The sequence below is a fragment of the Diadema antillarum genome, unplaced genomic scaffold (assembly GCF_040938485.1).
Source record: "Diadema antillarum isolate AM-2024a unplaced genomic scaffold, OU_Dant_1.0 seq00000238_RagTag, whole genome shotgun sequence".
Classification (NCBI taxonomy): Eukaryota; Metazoa; Echinodermata; class Echinoidea; order Diadematoida; family Diadematidae; genus Diadema; species Diadema antillarum.
In genome coordinates, this window is record NW_027271285.1 from 183,674 (window position 1) to 209,842 (window position 26,169).

Consider the following 26,169-nt stretch of genomic DNA (forward strand, 5'->3'; position numbering starts at 1 on the left):
ACATTGGACTGGATTGGATTGGATCCATATCAAGATATACAAGTGCCAATAAGGATCGCGAAATGCTGCGTACAGCTAGATAGGGAAACCTTTTCAGAAACCTTTTCAATACACCACACAAATTTTCAATATCATTTTGATTGGATCCATATTGGATTGGATTGGATTGGATCCGTATCAAGATATACAAGTGCCAATAAGGATGGCGAAATGCTGCGTACAGCTAAATAGGGATTACAAAATCCAAAATACATTTGCACGGCGACGTCGTGGGATAACGTTTACGACTTTTCGTCATCATCTGCATATAGCGTTCATGAGCTATCGCGGCCATCTGACCACATTAATCCCTGTACCCAGTTTACGGGGAAAGACACTGAACTCTTTGCGAACATGGGTCCCACCCTTCCTGCTGAACAGGAACTTGAATATCCTGTTTTCATATCATATCATATCACATCATATCATTCCATATCATATTATGTCGTATCACATGTCACGTCACATCGTATGACATTGTTTGAACAACTTTACCACATATTATATATAACAAAGTTATAAAAACTGAAGAAATTTCATTTTTAATTTCTCTATAAAAATGAACATTGTGCCACTTTGGAAGACAGGACACGTTTTTCATTATTTTAATATAGAGGAATTCACAACACGAATGAAATATTGTGTTAAAATCTAAGTCTACGTTTAACGGCCTCAGTGTAGAGTTTGAGCACTTTCCTGCTGTGCTGAAGAAATTAATGCCGTAGATGGTTGCACCATCCATAAGGTAATTACATCATTATCCGTTTTCTCTTTGGAATCAAGTGCACTAAGAAAATTAAATCATCGCGCCTGAAATTATCTAGCGGGTGACGCAAGAAAAAACTCACATCTCATTGGCCAAACGTCACTCAGACTTCAATTGGTTTAGATTCTACATCGCGTCGCCGATATAAACATTGCTCAGGGCTTGTAAATTTCAACGCAATGACATAATTACGTATGGTTGTATACACGTGCGTCTTGCCTTTACCCGTTGAGTAAATGTTTGATATCTCGTTGCCTTTAACCCATAAGCAATGTCCTTTTGACAACAACAAAATGAAATCGAAAAGGAGACAATTAGACAATGGGGCATGGTTTGAAATTTGTAATTACTATTGTCATGTTTGCGCAATGGGTAAGTAAACAATAACGAAATAGCGACGTGTATACATTCCTTGACATTCCTTGCCAGCTGTCATACTTGCAAAACGTTAGGTGCCCCTTCGCTTTCGTATATCGTATCGCGAAGTTTACCATCAAGAAATAAACACCTGCAACGACTTCGTTGTTTTTGTCATTTCAAGTGACAAACACTAATGGTGACCGAGGCGTAAATGTGACGTAAATTGACCTGTTAACTTGGTGTTGACGCAACAGCGAGCGCGTGGTATGTTTCTGAACATACCCTACACAGTGTACTATCCATAGACGATGGAAGCGGGTTCATAACAATCACGATTTCGACGGAGGTGAAACCTGCAACTGCGTTCACACTTAAGACAATAACGACAACTTAGCACTCATGGAAGTCCGTTGAGCAATAACTGTTGCGGCGCTCATGATCCTGCAGCGCTTCCCTTGACGTCCGCAAAAGCACGACCTTAAACCACATCATTCGATGTAAAGCCCACGTTCCACTATCACGATCTGGACCCCGATCTGTCCCGATCTAGAAGATCTGGAGAGAGCGGCAAAAGCGTGCGGGGATCGGAAGCATCGTAGCAGCAGAGTGTGGAGGTCTGGGTTGGAGCGGGCATTTTTTCAGATCGGGAAGAAATTTCGAACCTGTTCAAAATTTCCTCCCGATCTCCCCGATCAAAATTGACCTATTTTCAATCGTACGGCAAGCGGGGAGAGCGTAGTAACAGCGTAGACGCAGCGGGGAGAGCGTAGTGACAGCGTAAACGCAGCGGGATGAGCGTAACAAGGTCTTTCTGAGCGTAGTAACATCGGCACAAGAACGGGAAGAAAACTTACACAAAAATGTCTGCCAGAAGAAGATCAAGGAGATCGAGAGGCAGAACTGTTGAGGAGGAGGATGGCATTGTCACTGCACCTGTCAGGGCAGAACATGAAGAAGAAGGAGCTCAAATTTTCGAAGAAGGAGAAGAGATGAAGAAAAAGAAGAGAAGAAAGCAGCAAAGCAGCTACCCAAAAGGCGAAGAAAGAGAGACTGCACGTGATGCTTAAAGAGGAGGAAGAGGACATAGCAAAATTTTGAAGAATGTGAAATCATCTACAACTGGAAGAAGACGGACTATAAAAGCAAGGACATCAAGAAAAAGTCTTGGAAAAATCAGCACGTCTTTGTTTATAACAATGCATTGCTGCAAAAGAACCGGGAGTTGAGGAGACTCTTCGAGGTACACAGTATATTTCTTCGGTTCTGCATACTAATAAGTTGACGGACTGCAGATCGACAGTCGAATCGGGGTACATCGGGGCACATCGGGCACTTTTCAGCTCTCTGAACGGGGTGACAGCGTGATAAGATTGTATAGATCGTTCAGAGCGTAGATACAGCGTACATCGATCGGATTACATCGGCAACATCGCTCTGACAGCGTAGCTACATCGTTCTAAAGCGTAGCTGCAGCGACAGAGATCGTAATGCCTCATTCCCGATCATCGTAGTAAGAGCGTAGCAAGCACGTGTTAGTCGTAACTGCAGCGTACTTAGAGCGTTCTAACATCGTACTGTGTCCAGGGGGGCATTTCATGAAGGAACTTGTCGGATAAAATATCTGACAAGTCACTTTTATCCGACAAGTTTTGAGAAATTCTTTAGTCTGATTGGCTGATTTCTCTGAACTTGTCGGATATAATTGACTTGTCGGACATTTTATCCGACAAGTTCCTTCATGAAATGCTCCCCTGATCGGCTCAGATTTTACCCGATCCTTCCCGATCTGAGAAAATTGTCAAATCGTAGCGAGAACGGCATAGTGGAACAGGCCCCGGGCTTTAGGCATGACTACTCCGTGCGAGTCACTGACGTAGAATAAACCAAAGGACATTGGACGCACGCGCTTAAAAACCAAGTGAAGCTACCAGGGCGCCACTCAGACTATTAAAAAAAAGAAACATTAGAGGGAATCTTGCAAAAGCCACCATTCTCGTCTCTCCGCTGGATTACTCGCTTACCTTTAAACGATGTGTATTATGATGAAGGTCCCACTGTTGAAAGTCGTATCGGAACAAGTCGTGCTCTGCTGTCTCCACACCTTTACACCTGGTCACAGTAAGTTGGTGCGAGCCGGGGACCTTGGCTGACCTATACGCACGTACGGCATGTGCTTGTCACTCAGCTCACGATCTGCGTGAGGGATTGAGAGAAAAAGAAGAAGAAAAAAAAAAAGATGACGACAAAATTGAAGAGAACACTAACTGAAATTGAGCACATGAGACTGTATTGCTTTGGATGAAGCCAGGCCGCACACCCACTAAGTACGTTCATCATGCAAAATGCAAAGGATATTACAAGATGCGACGGAGTGGAGCGTATTAAAAAACAATCATAAAACACTCTCGGGTGTATCAAAGGATGGGAGAGGAACGCAACATCTTAAGGGAAACGGACACAGCATTCAAGAGAGCGCTGTTGCATGAACGCATCTGCCACGTTCCGAACGTCCGAATAAAACTGACTCTCATGGATAATACAATTATGTTGATATTAGTCGAAACAATGCCAATTCTAGTTCCTTGTTCGTCTTTTGATTCGGCATGTGAACGAATGTGAACGACTATTGAACTTGTAATCAAGAAGAAGAAGAAGAAGAAAAAGAAGAAGAAGAAGAAGAAGAAGAAAAGAGCGCATCTACTTTCATGACACTTAACTGGCTTGATATCATCGAGCTTCGTAATCAAAGGGTGGCGATCGATCATCATACGGTAGAACAGCGCCCTCATGAATCTCGGGTCCGTATGCCTTTAATAAAAGCGATGTTTGAGGGGTTGACAGGCTCCTTATAAGTTTTGATTATAAATCACCTGCACAGCTGAATCATGCGTAATTTACATCTAAAACGGGCAATGACGAAACGTTTTCTGTATTTTTTTTTCTGAATGTTTACACAAAACTAAACGTTTCCCCGCATACACTAGTTTGCCCAAAGTTCCCAGGTAAAATCTACTTTCCTGGACTTTTACAAATAACTGGACATTCAGACGTATCATACAAGTAATTCAAACACACACGCATATATAGGCCTACTGGTTAGAAAAGGAAAAAGAAAGAGAAGAAAGGAAGAAGGAAGAGGATAAGGGGAAACGAAACAGGAGATACAAAAATAAAAACAGAAGCAGAGGGAGCAGAAGGAGGAGGAGAAAAAAATCAAGAAGATGGAGAAGAAGAAGGGGAAGAGAAAGAAATTAAGAGAGAAAGAGATGAGAGAGGGAGGGACGGGGAGGGGAATAAGACGGTAGAGTATAAGTGGGATCATGGGGCTGAATAGTTGCCAAGTTCCCAAACAGTGACTTTTCATTCTCATTCTCCAGTACTTCCACGGTACAGGGCACTTTTGACCGCCATCGGACGTACTGTTGAAAATGTTAATATCGTTGAAAAGAAGAGGGAGGGGTATCACGCTCTCCTCAAAGGGTAACTGGAGCTTCTGAACCGAAAAATGTCAAAGTTATGAGTGGATGAATGATATTCTGTCGACATCACACAGGTAAAGGGGAAGCCCACATCATTTCGCTGAACTCGCGGTATTTGCAAACGCAATGCCGAGACACGCCGAGGGTCGGCGAAATCACTCATGACCTTTTGACGCGGAGCGGCGGCGTGCGAAAAACAGAGCATTAATGTATCAATCACGACTCCAGCATGCTGCCAGTGAGCAAGTCATATGGGGATTAAACATTGAAGATCGATCAAGATACGCAGTCCAGCCGACGTTCATAAAGAGGAGAGGGAAGTTATAGCTGTATTATAGCAGGGCCAGAGAATTTCTTTCTTTCTTTTTTTTTTTTTTGGGGGGGGGGGGGGGGAGGGGCTGCTGCCCATCACCACTGTCAAACTGCGCATGTATGGGAGTGGTACCCATATGCGAAGAGCTCCTTTCCAAAAGGTGTTGAATCCATTTTTCATCAAATTAGACCTTTTTTTTTTCTTAACATAAATGTATTCCTTTTTACTTGTTCCATAAAGTATGAATAAAACTCTTCAAAGTATAGAAATTGCAGAAAGAGAATGGAGAAATCAAGCAAAGAAAAGTATTCTACTTTCAAGAAAGCATTATTGGACGCAGCTTCATCATTATCAATATGATCCTTGATATCGTGATCCTCATCCTACCATCATGACCATTACGAAATGATTACCAATTATGTATGGTATTATTGATATCATTACTATTTTCATCGTTCCATGTGTGATCTTCATACTCTGTCTACATCATCACTGTGTCATCATCAAAATCTCTGTCATAATCATCTTTATTTTAATCATCAGACCTAGAATCATCGTTATTATCGTTATTATGAGAATTATCAATCATTCTTGTCACCAGTATCATCTCCACCATCACCAAAGAGATTATGATATCTCTGTTGTCATCACCATGACAACTATAATCCTTGTCGCTAGGGTTATTAGTACTTCGTTTTCTTTCTCATCTGATTTTGCCGTGTCAGTGCTTTCATCCTGCCAGGTTTCTCATTTCTATTTTTCCTGCCTGACTTTCTCTTTGTCTCCGTTCACGTTCATGTATACCAATATGTCTTTTAAGCTAAGTAATATAAGTTTTATAATGTGTCAAAATAATTTATCAGATGCAGTCTACTAGGGTTTGGCCTCTGATAGGCAAAGGACCGTTGTCATTCCCTCACACCCCCTGCATCTTTTTCTTTTTAACTGTCTTCACTGTTTTACTATTCTCTTTCTATATATGTAACAGTCCTTGGTACTATCTGTGTTTCGAAATTGTGTATTTTTCTGCGTCATGTTTATATGATATATGTCTATGTACATTAAGAGAGGTGAAATGAATTGATTGAATTGAATTAAGAAAAAGGTAAAACCAGTGAGCTTTGAAGCCTCATTGCTTTCAGCGTCGTACCAACGCCCTTTTACTTTGTATCTAAGCTATAGTAACCTACTTCCACTGAAAAATGGACGTTGATACTGTTGTGTGTATACAAGTTGACGACTGGACACCGGTAAAAACGACGCGGAGGATGAGAGGAAGGAGACTGATGAGATGAAGTTACCCGCCAATCGATTGTACCCTCTCATCTCCGCCGACCCACCCTCTTTACGCGGAAAGGTTTAATGCGATACATAATTCAAGACACGCCGAAGTGATCCGTCATAATCCCCAACAAAAGATGACCGCTGTCAGACGATGATGCGACGGCGGAGGTTCAACGACCTGCCATGATACTGGACGGCGCGTGGATGCCCACATGACCGTGTCCGAGCGCGCCGACAATTCGAAACTGATTAACGAAGACTCAAACTGTATCAGGAATGTGCATGACATGTGTGTATGCATAAAGGTAAATCCATTCGATTTGAGCTATTTAGACTGATTGCACGGGAGTTACGCTGAGTGGAAAACATAATATTTCATATGCGTATTTCAAGAATGACGACAATAGCTATGCTTATGAGTACTATACACACTGCAAGCTACACGACACATGTAATCAGCTTTCGAGTTTTAGATGCGTTTTTTTTTTCTTCATACATTTTGGCCACGGAGAAAAAAAAAATCTGCTTGTGATATGAAAAAAAAATGGCTAATTTGTATCCTATTTCTTCCTAACACAACAAATCGAGCATAGCCATTTCGGAATTCATTTCTTTTTCATCACAGCTACTGGTTTCCGCCCAAAGAATCACAATGAAATATCCTGCATGAAGATGGTAAATGTATCACGCATACAATGATGCCTTCATTATACGTCACAAATGAGGACATAAACACTTGTTGATTCTCTATGACTTTGCAGTTAGAACGAAAAGAAATTACTCAAATTCGACACAAATGACAAACGTAGCTCGGAAAGAACTGTGTGAATAATAAGCGGTTGCTAACTGAACTCAGGGATTTTTTTCTTCACCACTGACGCCGTTTCCATAAAATCCCAGTTACTATCTCTCCCTATCTCTCACTGTATATATTATGCAGTATTATAATCATGGCAGAGGGTGCAATCATGGATCAGAAATACAAAACAAAAACATGTATTACCTATCGTAGGAGACAGGGGCGGAACGGTAGAATCGTTACACACTAGTATCTCGATTAAGGTAGGATGGCTTCTGAATGAGTGGGATACACTCTAAGAAAAATTTCACTAAAAATTGAGTAAAACGGCCACATGGTCAGAATTGAGTAAAGTTTTAACCACTCCTAGTTGAGTAAAAGTTTGATCATATTTGAGCTCCTCTTTTACCCAATGAAGAGTAAAATTTGTTTTGCTTTATTATTGAGTAATTTTATTTTTACTCATTTTTGACCATGTGTCCATTTTGATCGGGGTTATGTGTAAATTTGATTTTAATCCCAGATGACTATTCTGATTTTTAACCATCTTTGGCCATGTGTCCATTTTGATCGGGGTTATGTGTAAGTTCAATTTTACTCCCAATTGACCATTCTGGAGAACACGAGGAAAGTGTAAATTCGTTTTTACTTTTGTGGCAAAACAATTTTGGTCGGCCTGCTTACGTATTTGCAATGTACAATTCATTTTAAAAGTACAGTATGATATACATGACATAACAAACACGTGAAATGTGACTTGCACATTCTCATGGTACATTTGAAGTTGACAAGGCAAGCTAGCAAGTGCATGCTACAGACCAAAATATTTTGCGACATAAAACCCAAATAAGTAACACATGACAAAAAATATATATCGTTATTACCTTTATTGTGAAGGTAAACAATTTTTTTTTTTTTGAGCTGAACTATTCATCTTCTCAGAAATAAAACATAACAAACATACACGAAAAGCTGGTAGTATGTTATACTTTAAACTACATGAAATAAGGAAAACAACGTGGAATTGAGTTGTTACTTACAACTTCTTTTTCTCTGTAACATTGGAATAAACTTGCAACTTCTCTTTTTCTGGAACATTGGATTAGACTGTGCTTACATGCAGAGCATGTAACACGCATGCAGAACTTTACATGGTCATTGATGGTAGAAAAAATAAAGCTTGCGATCAACTTGTCACAACCTTTCTTTTCCATGTAAAACTAAAATAAACTGTGATTTATGTAAAGCATCTTGTGCTATACATCACTTCCTTTCCAGTCTCTGGTATAGGATTAAAGTTTGGAACCAAATGGAACGACACTCTGATTCTAGGTCTTCTCAAAGCTTCAGTCACAACATTTAAAACTCATTTCTCGATGTTGGTCCAATCTAAACATTTCTAAACACAAAAATCAAAACAAGGATACCGCACAAAGTACAAGTGTTTCTTTCCTAACATATGGTCAATATCCTTCCCATGTGAAGGCACAAGTATTTTAACAAGATTATAGCAAGGTCAATATTTTGGTTGCTCTACATTTATATTCCAGCAAAGTCTTACATCACATAAATTGTAAACCTTGGTTTTATAGAACACCCTTTGCAAAATATATGGCCATATGAAATAAACCACATGAAATTGAGTTGTTACTTCAAACTTCCTTTATACACTGAAATAGACTGTCTTTATGCATGCAGAGCTTGTACACATGTAAAACTTTACATGATAGGAAAATAAAGCATGCAGTGGAATGATGACACTTCAAGTCATAATTTTCTTAACCAGTAATGTAAACTAGCTGTAGACCTTCTCAAAGGACAAAATAATCAATAAGTTGGTACATGATGATTAATTCTTTACATAAAGGAACCAGAAACATGTCTTCAATGGGCACAGGCATAACAAGTATAAAGGTGCATTTATATCGTATCTGGCACAGTATCATGGCGCAGCATTAACGCGATATCTAAACCGTGATTGATTAACACTCTGCGCGCACTGACCAATCACAGACTAGATATCTTGTAAATGCTGTGCCGTGATGCCATGTAAACGAGCCTTAACACTGAAAATTAACGAAAATTATAATGTGGAATAAGCACCTCCAGCAGAGGGCCTCAAAGATATATTTTTGTCTGTTTCAGATTTGAAGTAAATTTGCCATTTGGGGAAATACATCACCAGAGTATATTACACTTAGATATAGCATTCAGCTCATCCCAGCTCGAACTTGAACTTGAACTTGAACTCAACTTAAAAAACACAACATTCACATGTAAATACAGAGGTATAATGCTGACATACTATACAAGAACCTGAAATGGACTCCACGAATACACGATTATGATTTCTTTTACAACATACTGAGGTGTCTGCCCCTAACCATGAAGTTAATACCAGTCTTCAGCTGAACATTTTGTCTACTTCTTATCAAAATGGTAGTAGGCTCTGAAGGCCTTTACTGCCCGTGTTTCTTGGGCACCTGCTTCAACCCCGTAAACCACAGTGTCCAAGATCACCCACATGGCTCGAGCCTGTGCTGGATACTCCAGATCAAAGATCTGAAATTTCTTATAGCACAAGTCAACATCAGATACATGTATGAGACTAAGAGCTTCCGCTCAAACACTTTATTTTACAAGAATAATGAAACACTGGGCTACAAGCCAAATAATTTGGTGCCTTTTCTGCAGTTGGAAAAAAAAATCCTCCAGCAAAAGAAAACCAGAAAGACATAGGTGCTACATATTTTGCATTTCACTACTGTTTCAGATTTGATGTATCATAAACTTTCCCTTAAAAAATAAAGCTTACCACCTTGAAGGATTATTGATATGTATTCATTATTTCTGAGAAGATATATGTGTTTCACTGTTACTATTAAAGACAGGTCAATTTTTACTCTGCTAAAATTTGTATGCAAAAACAATGCTACTCAAAGAGATCATGTATGTGCTTGTAATTCAGAGTTTACGGTATTTGCCATATTGGAGAAATCTTTCACAAGAACGAGAACAAACTCATAAATGTAATGCAGCTCACCCTATTAAGCAAACTCCAAATAAAACAATATGAACATGTAAAATAAATTGGTATAAAAATGATGTAGCATATATGATCCTGAAATGGAACCCACTTAAAACATAATAATAATAATAATAATAATAATTTTTTTAAAACAACATACAGCTATTTGTCTTCCCCTTATCATTAAGTTAATTTTTACCTTTAAGTGAACATTCTACCTCTTATTAAACTGGTAGAAGGCTCTAAAGGCTTTTACTGCCCCTTTTTCATCGTACTTGCTTCCAAAAGATTTAAAATGACCCACAGGGCTCATGCCTGTGTGGGATACTATGAATTGAAAATCTAAAAGAGATTTTATATCACAGGTGAACAGCAGATACAAAACTCTTCTGCTTAAACGCTTGCTTCACAAGAATGACGAAACAGTGATTGTTTCAAAATTGATGTACCGTAAATTCTTGATTAGCAGCACATACTGACTTTAAGAATTGCATCTTTTATATTTCTTGGATTATGGATATGTATTCATACTAAGAAGATATATTTCTTTTTTGTTATCACAACAGTTCAATCAATCTTTACTCTGCTTAAATATTTTATGTAAGAGCATGCTCTCCAAAGACACCACAGTAGTACATGTATGTGCTTGTAATCGAGTGTTTACCATTTTGCCATTCTGGGGGAATCTATCACAAGAGAATTACAAGCAGAAACACCATCCAGCTCACGCTAACTGAACTCCAGATGATACAGTGGGTAGGAAAGGTATGGGAATCCACTAACACATGATTAATATAATCTTTTTTTCAACTTACAGATATGTCTTCCCCTAACCAAGAAGTTAATACCAGTCTTCAGCTGAACATTTTCTCTACTTCTTATTAAAATGGTAGTAGGCTCTGAAGGCCTTTACTGCCCCCGTTTCTTGGGCACCTGCTTCCACCCCATACACCACAGTGTCCAAGATCACCCACATGGCTCGAGCCTGTGCTGGATACTCCAGATCAAAGATCTGAAATATCTTATAGCACAGGTCAACAGCAGATACGAGGCTCTTTCTCTCAAACACTTGGCTCTCCAGAATGACGAAGCACTGGATTGGCTGGCAGACATTGTTCCCTACAGCCAGGACGAAAGGCTGGTTCCTCCCATGGTCTTTTCGGTAGGCCTCGAGACTGGTTCCTTCCTGCAAATGATAAATATTAAACTACAAATGTCGCTATGGCGACTAGTATACCTCCGCCATAATGCATGATTCTCCTAATAGGTCTATAGTACATGTGGACAATGTGTGATTACATTTTCACAAAATTGGCAAAAATTAAAATGACGTTTGTCACAAATGTGTTGAATGTTCACCTTCCTTTAACCTAGGTTTGATTGGATGAATAGGAGAGCATGTATTTGGGGATTTAAGGACTTTAACTTGACTTTGAACCATTCATAAGTTTATGCATTAAGTAATTTTCAAGGTAGGGAGAAAAAGTGCAATTTCTGTATTGAACAGTAAATTGTTACCATTTTCATCTGGCCTTTGACCCTAAGATTCATACGATAATCACTGTCAGGCAGGACATGCATAAATATGTAGTAAGTTTCAAGATAACTCGAGCCACTTCCGAGAAATGGAGGAAAAAGCTAATTCAGCACTTTCACTTGATCTTTGACCTTTGAGGCAAAAAAAAAAAGCAAAAAAAAAAAGAAACTTTCCAGAGAATCTCTATTGGGTTATATTTGCATACACCAAGTGTTTAAAAAAAGAAATAATCCTGCTGGCATTGCATAAATATGAGGGAAATAGTAAAATTTTGAAGTGTTGCCTTTGACCTTTGACCCGTGACCTTTGACCCCATGAACCCTAAATTCTCTAGATAATCACTGCCAGTCAGTACATGTAAATATACTATGTTCCATGAAGATACCTTGAACAATTTCCAAGGTACGGAGAAAAAAGTGAAGTTTTAATATTTTTACTTGACCTTTTGACCTTTGACCTCATGACCCCAAACTTTCACTAGAGAATCTAAATTGGGTAATACATGTATACACTAAGTTTCAAGAAAATATCTTCAGGCATTGCATAGATATGGTGGAAATAGAGAAATTTTACATATTTGACCTTGACCTTTTGACCTTTGACCTGGAGCATGTGCACCCAAAAGTTGATAGGCACAACTTCACCCCCTAATACACATACATGCCAAGTTTGATTAGGATACCTCAAGAGGTTTTTAAGTTACGCTGTCTACAAAATTCATTACGGACGGACGGAAGGACGGACGGACGGACAACCCGAAAACATAATGCCTCCAGCACCACTTCGTGGCAGAGGCATAAAAAGTACATCTTATCTTATGGCTCACAAAGTCTGAAAACGAAGTTTGCTGTTTCCTCCACTATACTGGAAAGAAATAGTTTCAATCAAAGAATAAAAATCTGCAAGAAACGACTACCATCAATAGTGATATGAAACATTTCATTCCCATGGTGATATTTTTAAATGACTGATTTCAGTCAATATTGCTTTAGGTTAAAACTCTGCAACACATCACACAAATCTTTGTGATTAATACTCTATGCATTTTCCTTCCCCTGTTAATCCTATATATAGTTTAAAATTAGGGCCAGCGAGTTCTGGTACGTGTAAAATTCAAATGGCTACATTTCTTACCATCATAAGCGCGATTCAAGTTCACATGCCAGGACCCTATTACATAAAACTTGACATCAGTAATACGTGAAATATAACTTTGACAACTAAGCTCTCAGGCAAACAGATGTAAACATTTTAGTAGCACATAACAGTTACTGGAACTTTTTATTCAATACACATTCCTTTTTGATGAAGCATCAAAGTGTTCATGTCTTGACTTGATACGTGGAGTTGATCTTGCTGTATGGAGATGTGACCCATGCTAACACAAAATTTTTCAATTTTCTTCACTAATACTGCTTTTGCTACAAACATTTGACATACCTTTTGGCAGTCGATGAAACACTCCAATGACTCTTGGGAAGAGGCTCTTCCCCCTTTTGATGACTTCTTGCCCGGGAACAGATGTGACAGCATAAGAAAAGCCAGATTTGCCTTTTCCTCTGTTAGTGGAGTACACAAAAAGTCTTTATTAGAATATGAAAGATTTTACGCTACATATGTCTTCACACCATAAATCAATCCTGGCATATTTTCAATTCACATATCAGCTTTATATCTCTTCAAATTCAGGGCTTATTTTATAACCAGTGGGCGATTGGGGGCGAATAAGCCACTGCCACCCCTTATTTGGTTGATAACACATTTTTAGTCATCACACGCAAAAAAAAAAAAAATTCAACCACAGCCCCTCCCCCCTTTTTATGCTGCTATTTTTTGTAGTAATCACAAGAAAATGCGGCAAAATTTTTGCCCGCCCCCCCCCCCCCCATCCCCTTTTAAGAATCCTGGATCGGCCAGTGATGACTTAAGATTATTATGCAGATTTGCAGACATGCACACTGCTCTTTTATGGAAGAATTGGTGGTGTGCTGTGTGCTGTGTATTTGGGGAAGGTGCCCAAATGTAGGTGGGGGCTACAACAAAGATTACAAAAAGGTTAATGTGATGAGCAACATAGAAGCCACGAGCAGCAGTAGTTGGAAGTAGCTTGATTCCAGCACTTGCCTCGGTGTCAGATGTTGGAAAGGGCACAAACGACCCTTGGTGCTGTTTTTACTAAATACACCATTTGGAAGAATGTAATGGAGTAAAACACTTCTATAAATCCTATTACATCTACATTATGAGGGATGATGAAGTGTATATCACATCATTTTAAAATCAAATATAATGTGTTACCATGAACTAGGGGACGGGACAGTTGGGTGACTTTGGACAGGAATTGTTTTACTTACATTTTTTTTTTTTTGCTGTTGGTTTTTCTGCAAATATTTTTGTAGGTTATGAAAGGGGGATATGGAATATTTGAATTACTGCACTTCTCTTTTGGGGACTTTATGCATTTGCAAGCAGCAAAATAATGTAAGTGAAATTGTCTAAACTGTCCAAAGTCACCCGCCTGTCAAATGTCCCCTAAGTCTACAGTATCTATCAATAATTACACACCTTGAGTGAAGTCCTCATCACGTCTTTCTTGTACTCCGAATTTCACCTTCCACCCTGGAGAAATTCTATTCCCATAGTCCAGAATGCAAGATGATACTACTGGCCACTTTGTGAAGAGAAGGTCCCCCTTTCCATCAAATAGCTTGTTGTAATCCTGCTCAATCTGCAAAGAAACAAGAAACAACAACAACAAAACATGTTTTTGCAGTTATTTTGTTTTTTGTCTGTTAATTTGCCTGTTAGATCTTGAATTCTCACCATCTTAGTCCATTGTGTATGTTCCCAACACACACTGTGCCTTAACCCTATGTATTCCAGAGGGGAGGGGGAGCTTAATTAGCCCCCCCCCCCCCCCTCCTAACATGGGGGAAAAAATTTATCTACAGCATGCAGTCAAATTGTCTCCTTACTCACACATCAGCAAGAGACCTTTAACCCCCATCAAATCTTACCGTAAGAAGCTACATGCATAATAAAGATGATGCACAAGAAACCTCATCTATACCCCATCCCCCCCCCAAAAAAAAAAAAAAAATAAATAAGTAAATTGCTTTTGAAGAGAAACAGAAATGGATATTCAGACAAGCATTGATGATATCAATATACATGTATATTTCATATTAGATGATTTCTTACATTAAAAAATATATATATATATTTCATACTATTCTATGGGTAGGAAGGTAAAACATACTTCATACAATGTTATCTATAGAATATGTACAGATTTATTTATTTTTTTTTTAATTTTGCACGCTGTGATTTAACAACAAAAATCAGGCATTTGTGTGTACATGCAAATATGGCAAACACTGACTACAATAATTTTGTTCATCTAGATTTTGGTAGATATTGGACATGATAATAAAACCCCTGTGACAGCTTACAATGAGGATATAACATGCACCTGCCATTCACAATGGGGACGTAACATGCACCTACCATTCCAGGAGAAAGAAGGTGTGGAAACTCAGCCAGCACTTCAGTCACACACGGCTTGTTCTTTGAACTTCTCGGCAGGTTGGAATGTACAAAGTCCCTTCTATAAGCTGCTGTCTGCTCCATCTTGGCCACAACGTCTTTGTGAGGGGTGTCATGACTCTTCAACCATTCGGTCGTAGCTTTCATGTCTGCCAAATCTGATACAAATTATGGAAACTCATAATAACAATCATTATTGAATCAAGCCTGAGAACAAATGTATAGCCTTAATGTTCATCCTAGCATTTTCTAGCTTTAACCCTGAAAAGGGGGGGATATAGCCATCCCACCCATCTCTGACCTATAAACCTCTGAAATAGCCCAATATTTTTGTGTTAGGCTGTATGCATTATCAGACATCATTAACAATATTGCTTGGGCTGCTAATTCTCCTAAAAGTAAACAAAGTATAAGAACAAGGCATATCATAATTATAGTGCATATAGAAATATTGCCACATTTTACCCAAGTCACGCTGATTTTTCTATAACTTGCACTTCCCCTTAGACCCAGTCAAAAATTACTCTTTAAATGGGTTTAAAAAGTTAGTACTAACATTCAATCAAAACAAATTTATATTTAACCCCAAAATGCAATGAAGTCACTTTTTTCAAGCCTTGCTAACAGACCCAAGGTGGAAAAATTATGCAAATGAATAGATTGTTGTAGGTAAATCTACATTTAACTCAATTGTTTACTGCTTGATGCACAGAAACAAATTTTTTATACAGGGCAAGTATTTCTCAAGCCTGCTTCACTTTACTTTGGAGATAATTGGCTACATTTGTAAGCACATACCATAATTCATCTGCAATGATGAGGTTGAATCCTCATTGGAAGAACTTGAAGTGGTATCCTTAGGACTGCCAACCTTGGCTTTGTCTTGCTTCCTGTCTTGCTCTGCTGTTTTCCTTCTCAGGTACTTCAGCCGGTTTTCCAGCCTACCACCTGCTGGAAGTTTGGTACTCCCTTTCAAGTACCACTCCTCCTTTAAAAAAGAAATGAAATAATATTAATGAGCAAGAAGAATGTCACAATTAAAAGAGTTTATATGGTTATTTTCACAGTAAAGGGAGTAATTTTTTGTTCTGACAGGGTCAAAATTTCTGAATGTGTTTTGATATATATTTAGACTGAATTATAACTAAAAATGTCAAAGTTATGGATTTTTTGTTCCAGAGCTTGAACTACAAGCAAAACCTTGAAAAATATGAGTATGCAAAGTATGAAGAAGTACACTTGTAACTCATGTATCATAAAATTTATCTAAAATACCATGATACATGTGCATGATATATTGTTCAGCATGCATTACAGAGCTGTTTGAGAATGCACATGGGTTTCAAATTTACAGCTGTTTGAGTGTAATGATACTCAGATTGGTAAATACATTTGTAAATATTTGCAAGAATTCAATCTCCAAGGCAATCATTGTTGTAATACACATATTAACATTGTAAGATGAATGGTCACGAACTTGACATAGGAAATTGGTTAGTAGTGTTTCAGAGACTTCAAACATGCTAACACAATACTGTATGTATTATCAACTAAAAAGACACAACACCAGGTTTAAAAGTACTGGGTAAGCATGGTAAGAGTGTACAAAGCTAAAAATGCAACAGTGCTATGTTGTGAGGTTAAAAGGTAATTGACACAGAATTCTCATGGTAAAGCATGGTAACAAGAATAGCATCATCAAAACCCAAATGCTGACAAAGCTTTTTCAGAATCAGTGACAGAAGGAAGCTAACTATTTATGGTAATGGTGCGAGATCGTTAATCATAACATCTCTAAATTCAGAATTCTTTTGACATTCTTTGTTTCTATTTTTGTTTATATCTCAACTAAGTCCATTTGGGTTATTTTCACTAATTGCTCTTCATAGAGAAACAAGTAAACTGATGTACAATTGATTCTTTCTCCTTGTAGTATAGTGCAAGGGAACACCTGTACCCAGTATCTTTTAATAACTAAACCCTGTTTTAGATGAAACATGAACCTTGAACCAATAAGCCACTTAATACTTTGCCCACAAACATGGTAAATTTTAGCAATTTATCATAATCCTGTAGTACCTGTACACATGCACTTATGGACAGATGTTGTTAAAATTGCTCCTAGCAAAGAATGAAATGTCTGCACTGTACATGCATGTACAGCTAGGCATCCACAAACATTTTCATTATATTTCTGAAGCCTGTAGTAAGATCAGCATTAAATTATATATATATATATATATATATATATATATATATATATATATATATTTATATACATATTTCTACATGTTATTCATTGATTTTATTCCAAAGATATCATTTGTCAATAGTTATCTGTCAACTTGGGTTGTGTCTTACGAAAAATCAAATGACTGCTAAGTCAGTAATTTTTAAACTGTCTACTCACGTCTCCATTGCCAGCTGGATCTTTAAAGGACAAGTTCACCTTCATAAACATAAGGATTGAGAGAATGCAACAATATTAGTAGAACATATCAGTGAAAGTTTGAGGAAAATTGGACAATCGATGCAAAAGTTATGAATTTTTAAAATTTTTGTGTTGGAACCGCTGGATGAGGAGACTACTACAGCTTGTGAGTCATATGCGTACAACAGTATAAAGAAAATGTAAAAGAAAATTCAACATATTTTCACTTTTTTCGCATAATAAAAGAGCTCTTGACTTGCCTCTTTTCTAAGGCAGGGGGAATAATATCACCCATAACATTTGTCGGTAACGAGTCAGGGGAATGTGTACTTTTTTCAAAAGATGGCATTTTGTGAAATTCTCTTTACATTTTCCTTATATTGTTGTACGCATGTGACATCTAAGTTTTTCATACACTGCAGTAGTCTTCTCATCCAGCGGTTACTGCACAAAAACTTCAAAAATTCATAACTTTTGAACGGATTGTCTGATTTTCCTCAAACTTTCAATGATGTGTTCTACTAATATTGCTACATTCTCTCAATCCTTATGTTTATGAAGGTGAACTTGTCCTTTAAGGAAGGGGAACTCTGCAATGATGGAGGAGGCCATTGCCCCCTTCATGTCAGGGCCAGGTCTGATGACAAAAAATATGAGAATTGTAGTGAAATGTACATAAATCATTGCAAATGCACATGTGATACAATTTCCACACAAAGCACTGTGGTGTAGTTGAGCATTCCCCCCTCCCCCATAAAGTATATCCTATTAAAGCTTGTACATCATCTGCATTAACAAAAAGAGGCTAGTTTTCTCAGCACCAGACCAGGAACCTACAGGGAATCCCTACAAGGGTATCAAAAACAGGAAAAATCTGGGGGAAAGGGTATCAAATTGAGATGAATGATTATGTAATCCTTGAATAAATTTACCACTTAAGGGTATTAAAAACCAGACATTAAACATGATTCTCTGTTCATGAAAATGGAAGAACAGATTCTATTCAAGCACTAGGAACAGTGGAGAACCTGCATATCCAATTATGGGTATAGGCCTAAATAAAAAAAAAAAATTATGAGTCATAATGATACTATCCTTGGATAATATGACTTTTAGGGTTATCAAAATATGGAAGATCTTACACATTTCCCAGTCTAGGGTATATAAATAATAAGATTCCTGAAGAGGGAGAAGAGGGTTTGGAAATGAATTGGACATGAGAAATTCACCTACGTGAAGATACAACTTTAGGTAAAAAAAAAAAAGGTCTTGTAAAGTGAATGTGATTATTTGTTAGAAGAAATGAGAAGAGAAACAAAAAGAATAGGAATGCAAAATTAACACAGACAGAAGCAAGGTAATATTAGGATGCCATTGCAAATGGTAAAATGTCATTACCTGAGGCCATGCAAGTCTACTAGATGCTCTGTACACATATTGCAGATGACACGAGTGTTGTGTGGCGTGCAGACTTTCATTCGAGTTACTTCCTCTAACGTTTTCCTCCCTTCCAAAGATTTCTTCAGAATTTCACCCACATCCTGTAAAATATTCAAGATTGCATGAGTTTAAAAAATGGTGTGTGTGTGTGTGTGTGTAAACATCATGATACAGGAGGCAATTCATTTTTTCTGGCATATTTCAACTTCTTTCGAAATATTAGCTAGAAGAGAATCTAAAAATTATACAGTACATGTAATTTCAATTGGTTCTGCGTACAAGTACTATAATCAGTAGCATGATCAGGGCTCAAAATAATAAGTAATTAGCACCAAGAATGGGCTTCCCAGCAGTGAAGGACTATTTTCAAGAGACTTTGACAATTAAAAAAAAAAAAAAACAGAGTCAATATCATGACACCTCTGAATTCTAGTGTGATTTGAAATTCCAATGCTTATATATTCCTCCTCTACACACAACATAAGAAAGGCTGAATCTTAGAAAAATTTGCTCATATCTATACTGTGCATGATGACAAAAAAAAAAAAAATTATTTTCACAAAGTACAGATGAGACACTATATACATGCACATACACTGTATGTAATAACATGAGTACATGTATATCAATATGACTGAATGAATTACATATGAAATGTGAACTTACGTATCTTACTGCTTTCTGACGTTTGAGTGGTGGCGGTGTATCACTGCTGCTGTTCAGATCCTGAACTACAGCTGATGAGCATGATGGTTCTTCTACATCTACTGGGATAGTTGAAGCCTGGGAAAGGTCAAAAGTAACTGATTCCATATCTGACAGCATCAGATCATCAGAAACTTCAGATGACTCCCAGCCCATCTGCATGTCTTTGAGTACAGATTCTGCAGCATTATTTGCTTCGTCCTATAAGGATGAAAATACACCACTCAAAAAGGGTTTAGCAATTCAACAGCAATGAGCTTATAATCATTCCTTTTTAATAAATCTTACTTGACATTAAAATTATTGGAATGAGTGTACAGTTGCCAGCACTGTATCCTCATGCACATTATTTTTACTGATACTTACACACTTTTGAGTTATAGTGCAAAATCAAATCAAGACAGTAATTTTTGGGTTGAATTACAGATTTGTGCATTGTGGAAAGTGATTCACAGAGAACTGTTTCCCCTCCATACTCATGATCATTGATCTGATAACAATGCCAATCCATTATGCAAAAATTTTGTACATGGTCACACACAAAAATGTTGTACACATTCCATGATTTCAGTATCATTAAAAAGGGAAATGAACTGACATTTTAATTGATGTAAACAATGCAATAAACAGAGAGATGTACAGCATGAAATCAAAACTGAAGTGCATAACTTGTATGCCTGGAAGAAGGGTGCAAGCCCTGCTCACAACCAAATGTTATGATCTTGGTGTCCTCTTAATAAGAAAAAAGATGTTCTTTCCAGCCAGCTTAATGAAAATAAATGCTAGTCAGTGAGAAATCATAAAAACTGAATGTATCTTCTGTTCCATTTCAATAGGTTTATCCTGTATAATGGTCATTAGTTTACAATCAAAAAAAAATAAAAAATTGTACCACGGTACTTACTTTCCTTTCATTTGATATACCAGTACATACATGTATAACTTTGTGTAGAAAGAAAGCACAGAAGTTTGAAATGGTTAAATTGAAAAATTGAAACTGAAGTGAGCATGTACCTGTAAGTTATTTTTGAAGTTTATTACTTTGGTCTAGTGATCTTTGTTGCAGTTATGACAGCATGTATCTGGTAGGAATGTACCACTGATGATCTGCACTATCATGACTCTTCACTGCATGGACAGGTCTGTGTTCAAACAGGTCTTCAGGATTAAGCAACTGTAGAGAATCCAACTCCTTTTCTGATGCAACAAAGGCTTGAAAGTGATCATGAAAGTACTTTGTTTTCCATGGCTGGATCATTAGATACAGTCCATCTTGCTTTCTCATAATATAATCAATCCTTGAGAAAGATGGTAGTTCACCACACCAGTCAGTCAGTAACATGACGTTGGGTCTGTATGTGTATCCATAGAATGTTACTTTATCACACAATTCTAGTAAGGTATCAGGTTCACAGCTCAACAGCCGACATACTTCTACCTCGCTCTCAAGATCACAAACTTTGACAAATTCTGATGTGTGGATGTATACACATTCGCTGTTGATGTGTTCTTTCTTGAGCATTCTGAATGCCTGTGCTTCCTGGTGTTTACGTGCAACTGTCTTGGCGATGTTCTTGTAATTATTACAAGTTTTCGCCCACTTTTTCAAAGGCTTGTGCTTTCCTTCTTGCCTCATACAAGCATACTGTGACAAAGGGCCCAGCTGTCTGATTGCCTTGGGATAGTGGAGGAGGTTGTGATGCTTGGGGAGGAGATGGTTATCAGGAAACAGTTGCAAATATAACTGATGATGCTCATTAATCCTTGACTGCAAGTAGTAGGTGACAGCAGTACTAATGTTTGGTGCTAAGACCAGTTGGTATATCTCCAGAAGAACTGTGAACAACCTCCAGTACTCACATCCTTCTTCAACTTTATCTCCCACAATCAGGGGTAAGAACTCAGCAAGACAACTCATCTGTGAAGCCTTTTGACCACTTGGTCCAAATGGATTGCTAAGGTGACTTTGAAGGATGGGGCTGGGCTTGTTTGCTTTTTCTGTTATACCATAGCTGAATGACTGAATACGACAGTTCAGTTCATCAAGGCTAAATCTTCCCTGATTTATGAGTTCTGAAAGTACAAGTTTCATCTCGATTGGAAGTAACCCTTCTAGGAAATCATGCATCAGGTCAGGAGCATAGTTTTGCGACACATGGTAATAGCTCAGTGTATTGAGAGCACACGACCTCCGAAGTCCCGTTTGAGAAACATCATTTACACTGATATCATAATCAATGTTTTCTTCAGTACGGAGTAACCTTTGATCAACAGCTACCTGTTTTCTGCATATTGCCTTGAGTGCTTTGCAGAACCGGCAAAAATAGTTGGCACTAAAACTTCCAGCAAAGCCGAGCATGGTATTGAGAGCTAAGTTATCACCGACTGCCTGGAAGAGTCGGGGACGTACACGGCCAGTGAATCCATCTGGACTATTAATATGAAGACCTTCTGTGAAGAGAACTTCAAGGTCATCCGAAATACGCTGAAGAACAACATTTACACCATATTTGGATACCAAAGAAGATTTTGCTAGAGCAACTAAAAGGACATTTTCCAGTATAGCTTGGTATTTCTTGGGCAAAGAAGCAACAGTAACATAGATACCAAGAAGTTTGTGTTTCCCTTTCTTTGAACCTAGGGGGTTCGCTGTCTCAAAGTCATCATTATACAGCAACAATTCTATATCCACACAGTCTTGGTTTCCTTCACAAGCTTTGTAATATGATCCATCTCTGTAAGTCTGAAGCACATCTTTTTCGCCAGCAGTGTCTTTTTCCTGAATGATGACTGACATATAGCCTGGTTGTTCCAAGAATACTTTCAGATTTTCACCGACTGGCACGTACTGAAAAGTTTCTTCAACTTGTTTCTGCTCAGTCCTTCCAGTATGTGTATTCAGACATTCTTTGTATACATTGCCAAAAACAATTTCTTCTGGCTCAATAAGAACATTACAGTTGCGGGCAAATTGGTTTTGTTTATGCTGAGTAGATAAACTGAAATGCTCAAAAGGATCTTTCACCATGTCAAGGACTGACTGTAGAGTGTCAATTTGATCAACTGAGGGTTTGATATCCTGAGATACGTCCTCGATGATGGGGGCTGACACTTGTTGAACTGCTTCAATTACATTAGTGAGCAGCTCTTGTGTGTCACAAATTATACTTTGCACTGTGGAGGATGGCAGGGATGAACTTTTAAGTTTTGCTACATATTCAGAAACAGACTGTTTGATTGCTGATGAAATTTCCTCTGTGGGTTTTTCATTTGGAAGCACTTCTGACTGCTCTGATGCACTTTCATCACTAAAAACTGTGTTTCCAACAGAATCTCCATCACTGACATTTTCTACAATGGAATCATGATCTTGTTCCAAGTGCCGCTTGTAGCTGTAACCATGATAGAATGTTTTAAAACATTCTTGCACATGACACACAAGTTTTGTTTTGGTCTTTGAGTTTATGTTGTGGATCTTCAGGTGGTTCCACAGGTCCACACTTCTTTCAAAGGATTTCACACATTTGCAACATGCAAACATTTTTGCAGGAATGATTTTTGAGATGTCCTTGGTCACACACTTGCCTGTTTCTTCCATTTTTCGAAATGGTGAACAAATTTAAGCCTTGGGCCCAATTGGGAGATCACATCCTTCACAAGACTTGCATCCAGCAGCTTGAATGCTGACAGGTCAATGCCACAAACTAAAACAAAAGAAAAAATATGGTAAATTCTATTTAGGAAAAAAAAGAGAAATGAATGATAAGTTGATTTGCGTGCTTTTATACAATCCATACTGTAGATTATCATAAACAGCAAAAAGCATTACTGTTCAAGTTTGTTACCATGAAAAATACTCAAAATTGCCTTTTTGACATCCTTGTCATTTCAAAAATCATATGAATTATGATGCTGTTTTTCAAAATTGATTTGTGGTCTCCCCCTGCCCCCCTCAAAATATTACATCAACAATTTTCTTGGTTGATATAACCTCATGAAATGTATCATGTATTTTTGTTTTTAATTGTCGAGGTAGGCCTACAATTTTGTACATTTTTTGGAGTAATGCATGATTTGAATAAAAAAATTGAAATGTCAAGGCACTGTAAAAGCACACATACCGTACACACTAAACACACAAAGAAACACACTTCAATGAAGACAATATACAGTACATACAATATGCAACTAGCCGCTTTCCCCTTCCTTTATAGCCATTTTATAGCTCTTTTAATCTGGATAGGAAAAACAAAATGTGTGCGATTAGATTTTCTTTAAAGGGATTTTTTAAGTGTTTAAAGTCTGGGCAGTTTGTATTTCTAGTGGAATTCAGGGTATCATGCAAGCCCGATCCCCCCCCCCCCCCCCCCCCACGTCAATGGTACAGTCAAGGACATGTCATGGATACAAGCACTGGCAAGAGTGGTGCCTTGACTCTGTAATTTTTATACAGGTCTGGCCAAATTTGCATAAATTTCTGAATATGCAATAATTTCAACTCCAATGAATAAAGTTCTCATGATTTATTTCAGGATAGATATGAATATTTGGTTGAAGAAAACACACTTTTTAAACTTTAAAACATAAAAAAATGAATTGGTACCAGATTTTTTTTTTAACCCTGTCTCCTAATAGCACATAACATCCTTTGAAAAGCTCCCTCTATCACGATTCTCAAAACTTAAAAATCTCAACAACAAAAAAGAGAGAAAGCAAACATGTGTATTAAAGGGGTAATATATAATAGCAATATTTGACAATATACCCTTTACTTTTATGGATGGATTCAAGTTACATGTTGGTAAACCCCTACAGCTATCAACTGCTCATTAACTCACTGATCGTAATACATGTATGTAAGAGGATGTCAATCATGTAAGTCACGAAACTGCATAGTTGATGTCAAGTTCAACCTTGCTGTGTTCATATCTATTTCAGATCATGTATTAACATATTATTTGAGGAAAGTGAAGAACGATAAGGGTTTATGACCATAGTGTAACTCCAGTAACTTCTTCCAAAAAGAGAGTGGTAAATGAATGTATACACGTTGAACAGCCACCCATTTTTATTTTTTTTTTTGTTGTAAAGGCTGATTAGGTAATTATCTTTGAAAATTATAAGCTGGATAAGACTTAAGTTGTTGCACAATAGTCTACTGAGTCTGAAGGAAAAGATAGCAGACAGCTAGACAATAGGATCTACAGGATGTAACTTACTAGTACAATTGTAACTCTAAGTTAGAGTTATATTCTTGGTCTACATCATTACATGTATTTAGTTGGAAGGTTTCAAACTGTGTCTGTTCAGCAGATTTTTGACATTTTGGAAATGTGTCTTGAGGTAAATCTACTCTAGCCAGATTCCCAAAATGTCAAATTCCACAGAACAGACACAGTTTGAAGCCTTTGAACTAATATGAAAATGATGTAGGCCTAGACTCTACTGCATTATTTCACCTCTTTGACATTGTTACAAAATGTTGTAATCTGTGCATCCAGACCTCACACAAATCAAAGGCAAGCCAAGGCTTCAAGCAAACCAGAAGACAGTAGAAATACCATACTGTCAGTAGACAGTAGTATCTAGACTAGGCCTATAGCATAGACTATAGATTTCTATCAACTTGTCCTACTCTATACTTGACTATAGCCTATGAAGGCTTAGTCTGACAAAAGTAGATCTAACACAGGGCTGCACACTAACCCATTTTTTCTACTGGTCCGGCCTGTCCATCGGACCAGTAAGTACCCAGTCTTTCCATTTTTTACTGGTCCATTCCTGAAAAAGTTACTGGTCCGACAGTGATTTTTACTGGTCAGGGACCGTCGGACCAGTGCCAGTGTGCAGCCTTGTCTAACATTTAACAAGTAAACGTTAGGCCTATCAAAAACCCTAATCTAAAGTACGGTACTGTACCAAGTTCTTGCACACATGCTTATCACGATTATGCCGAGTATTGGACCTGTGTCAGTGACTAGGTCGAACATGGGCCAAGCGGCCGGCCTTTGAAGAGCCAGCCGCCGAGGGCCGGCGCCGGCCGCCGAGTACATACGCTTGAAGTGCAAAGCCAGCTGCTGTGCGGCGCAGGCAAGGTCAACTAGTCGTAGGTACCACTTCCGAACGGTACCATCAACTAACTTGAAGCACCTACATTATTGGAAACAAACATACTGGTAATTTATACTTACTTTTAAAGTTGGGGATTTGGTCAACAAGACCCCATTGACGCAGCAAAAAAGCAACTTCGCTGTCCGCCATGCTTCGTGCTCTGTCGATGTCGCGTCGAAGTACAGTACAGACTACTATGGATGTAGTTGGTATGCATGCACGTGCGCGCGCAAGTGTAAAAATGACCCACCAGTCATCCGCGTGTGTCCTTTTTACACCTAACATAGCAATATCGCGACTGGGCTCGCCTGGTACAGTGTAAACAGCGAGA

The 26,169-nt window shown here is 38.1% G+C and overlaps 2 protein-coding genes across 3 annotated transcripts in view; both read right to left on the reverse strand.

The window, feature by feature from the left end:
- LOC139729392 (uncharacterized) overlaps nucleotides 1-26,169 on the reverse strand; it is a 148,501-nt gene that overhangs the window by 36,494 nt on the left and 85,838 nt on the right. For both annotated transcript variants that reach the window (XM_071640319.1, XM_071640320.1), the window contains one exon: nucleotides 3,187-3,358. The gene's annotated coding sequence lies outside the window, so the exon portion shown is untranslated. The remainder of the gene's footprint in view (nucleotides 1-3,186; nucleotides 3,359-26,169) is intronic.
- On the reverse strand, nucleotides 10,234-23,388 carry LOC139729390 (uncharacterized). The gene is made up of 10 exons (XM_071640318.1): nucleotides 22,006-23,388; nucleotides 19,689-19,928; nucleotides 18,981-19,123; nucleotides 18,150-18,219; nucleotides 17,562-17,600; nucleotides 15,950-16,139; nucleotides 15,113-15,309; nucleotides 14,171-14,333; nucleotides 13,046-13,164; nucleotides 10,234-11,254 (listed from the first exon to the last, which is right to left on the reverse strand). The coding sequence occupies exons 1-10, from the start codon at nucleotides 23,323-23,325 to the stop codon at nucleotides 10,940-10,942; spliced, it is 2,796 nt and encodes a 931-aa protein (XP_071496419.1). The 5' UTR covers nucleotides 23,326-23,388; the 3' UTR covers nucleotides 10,234-10,939.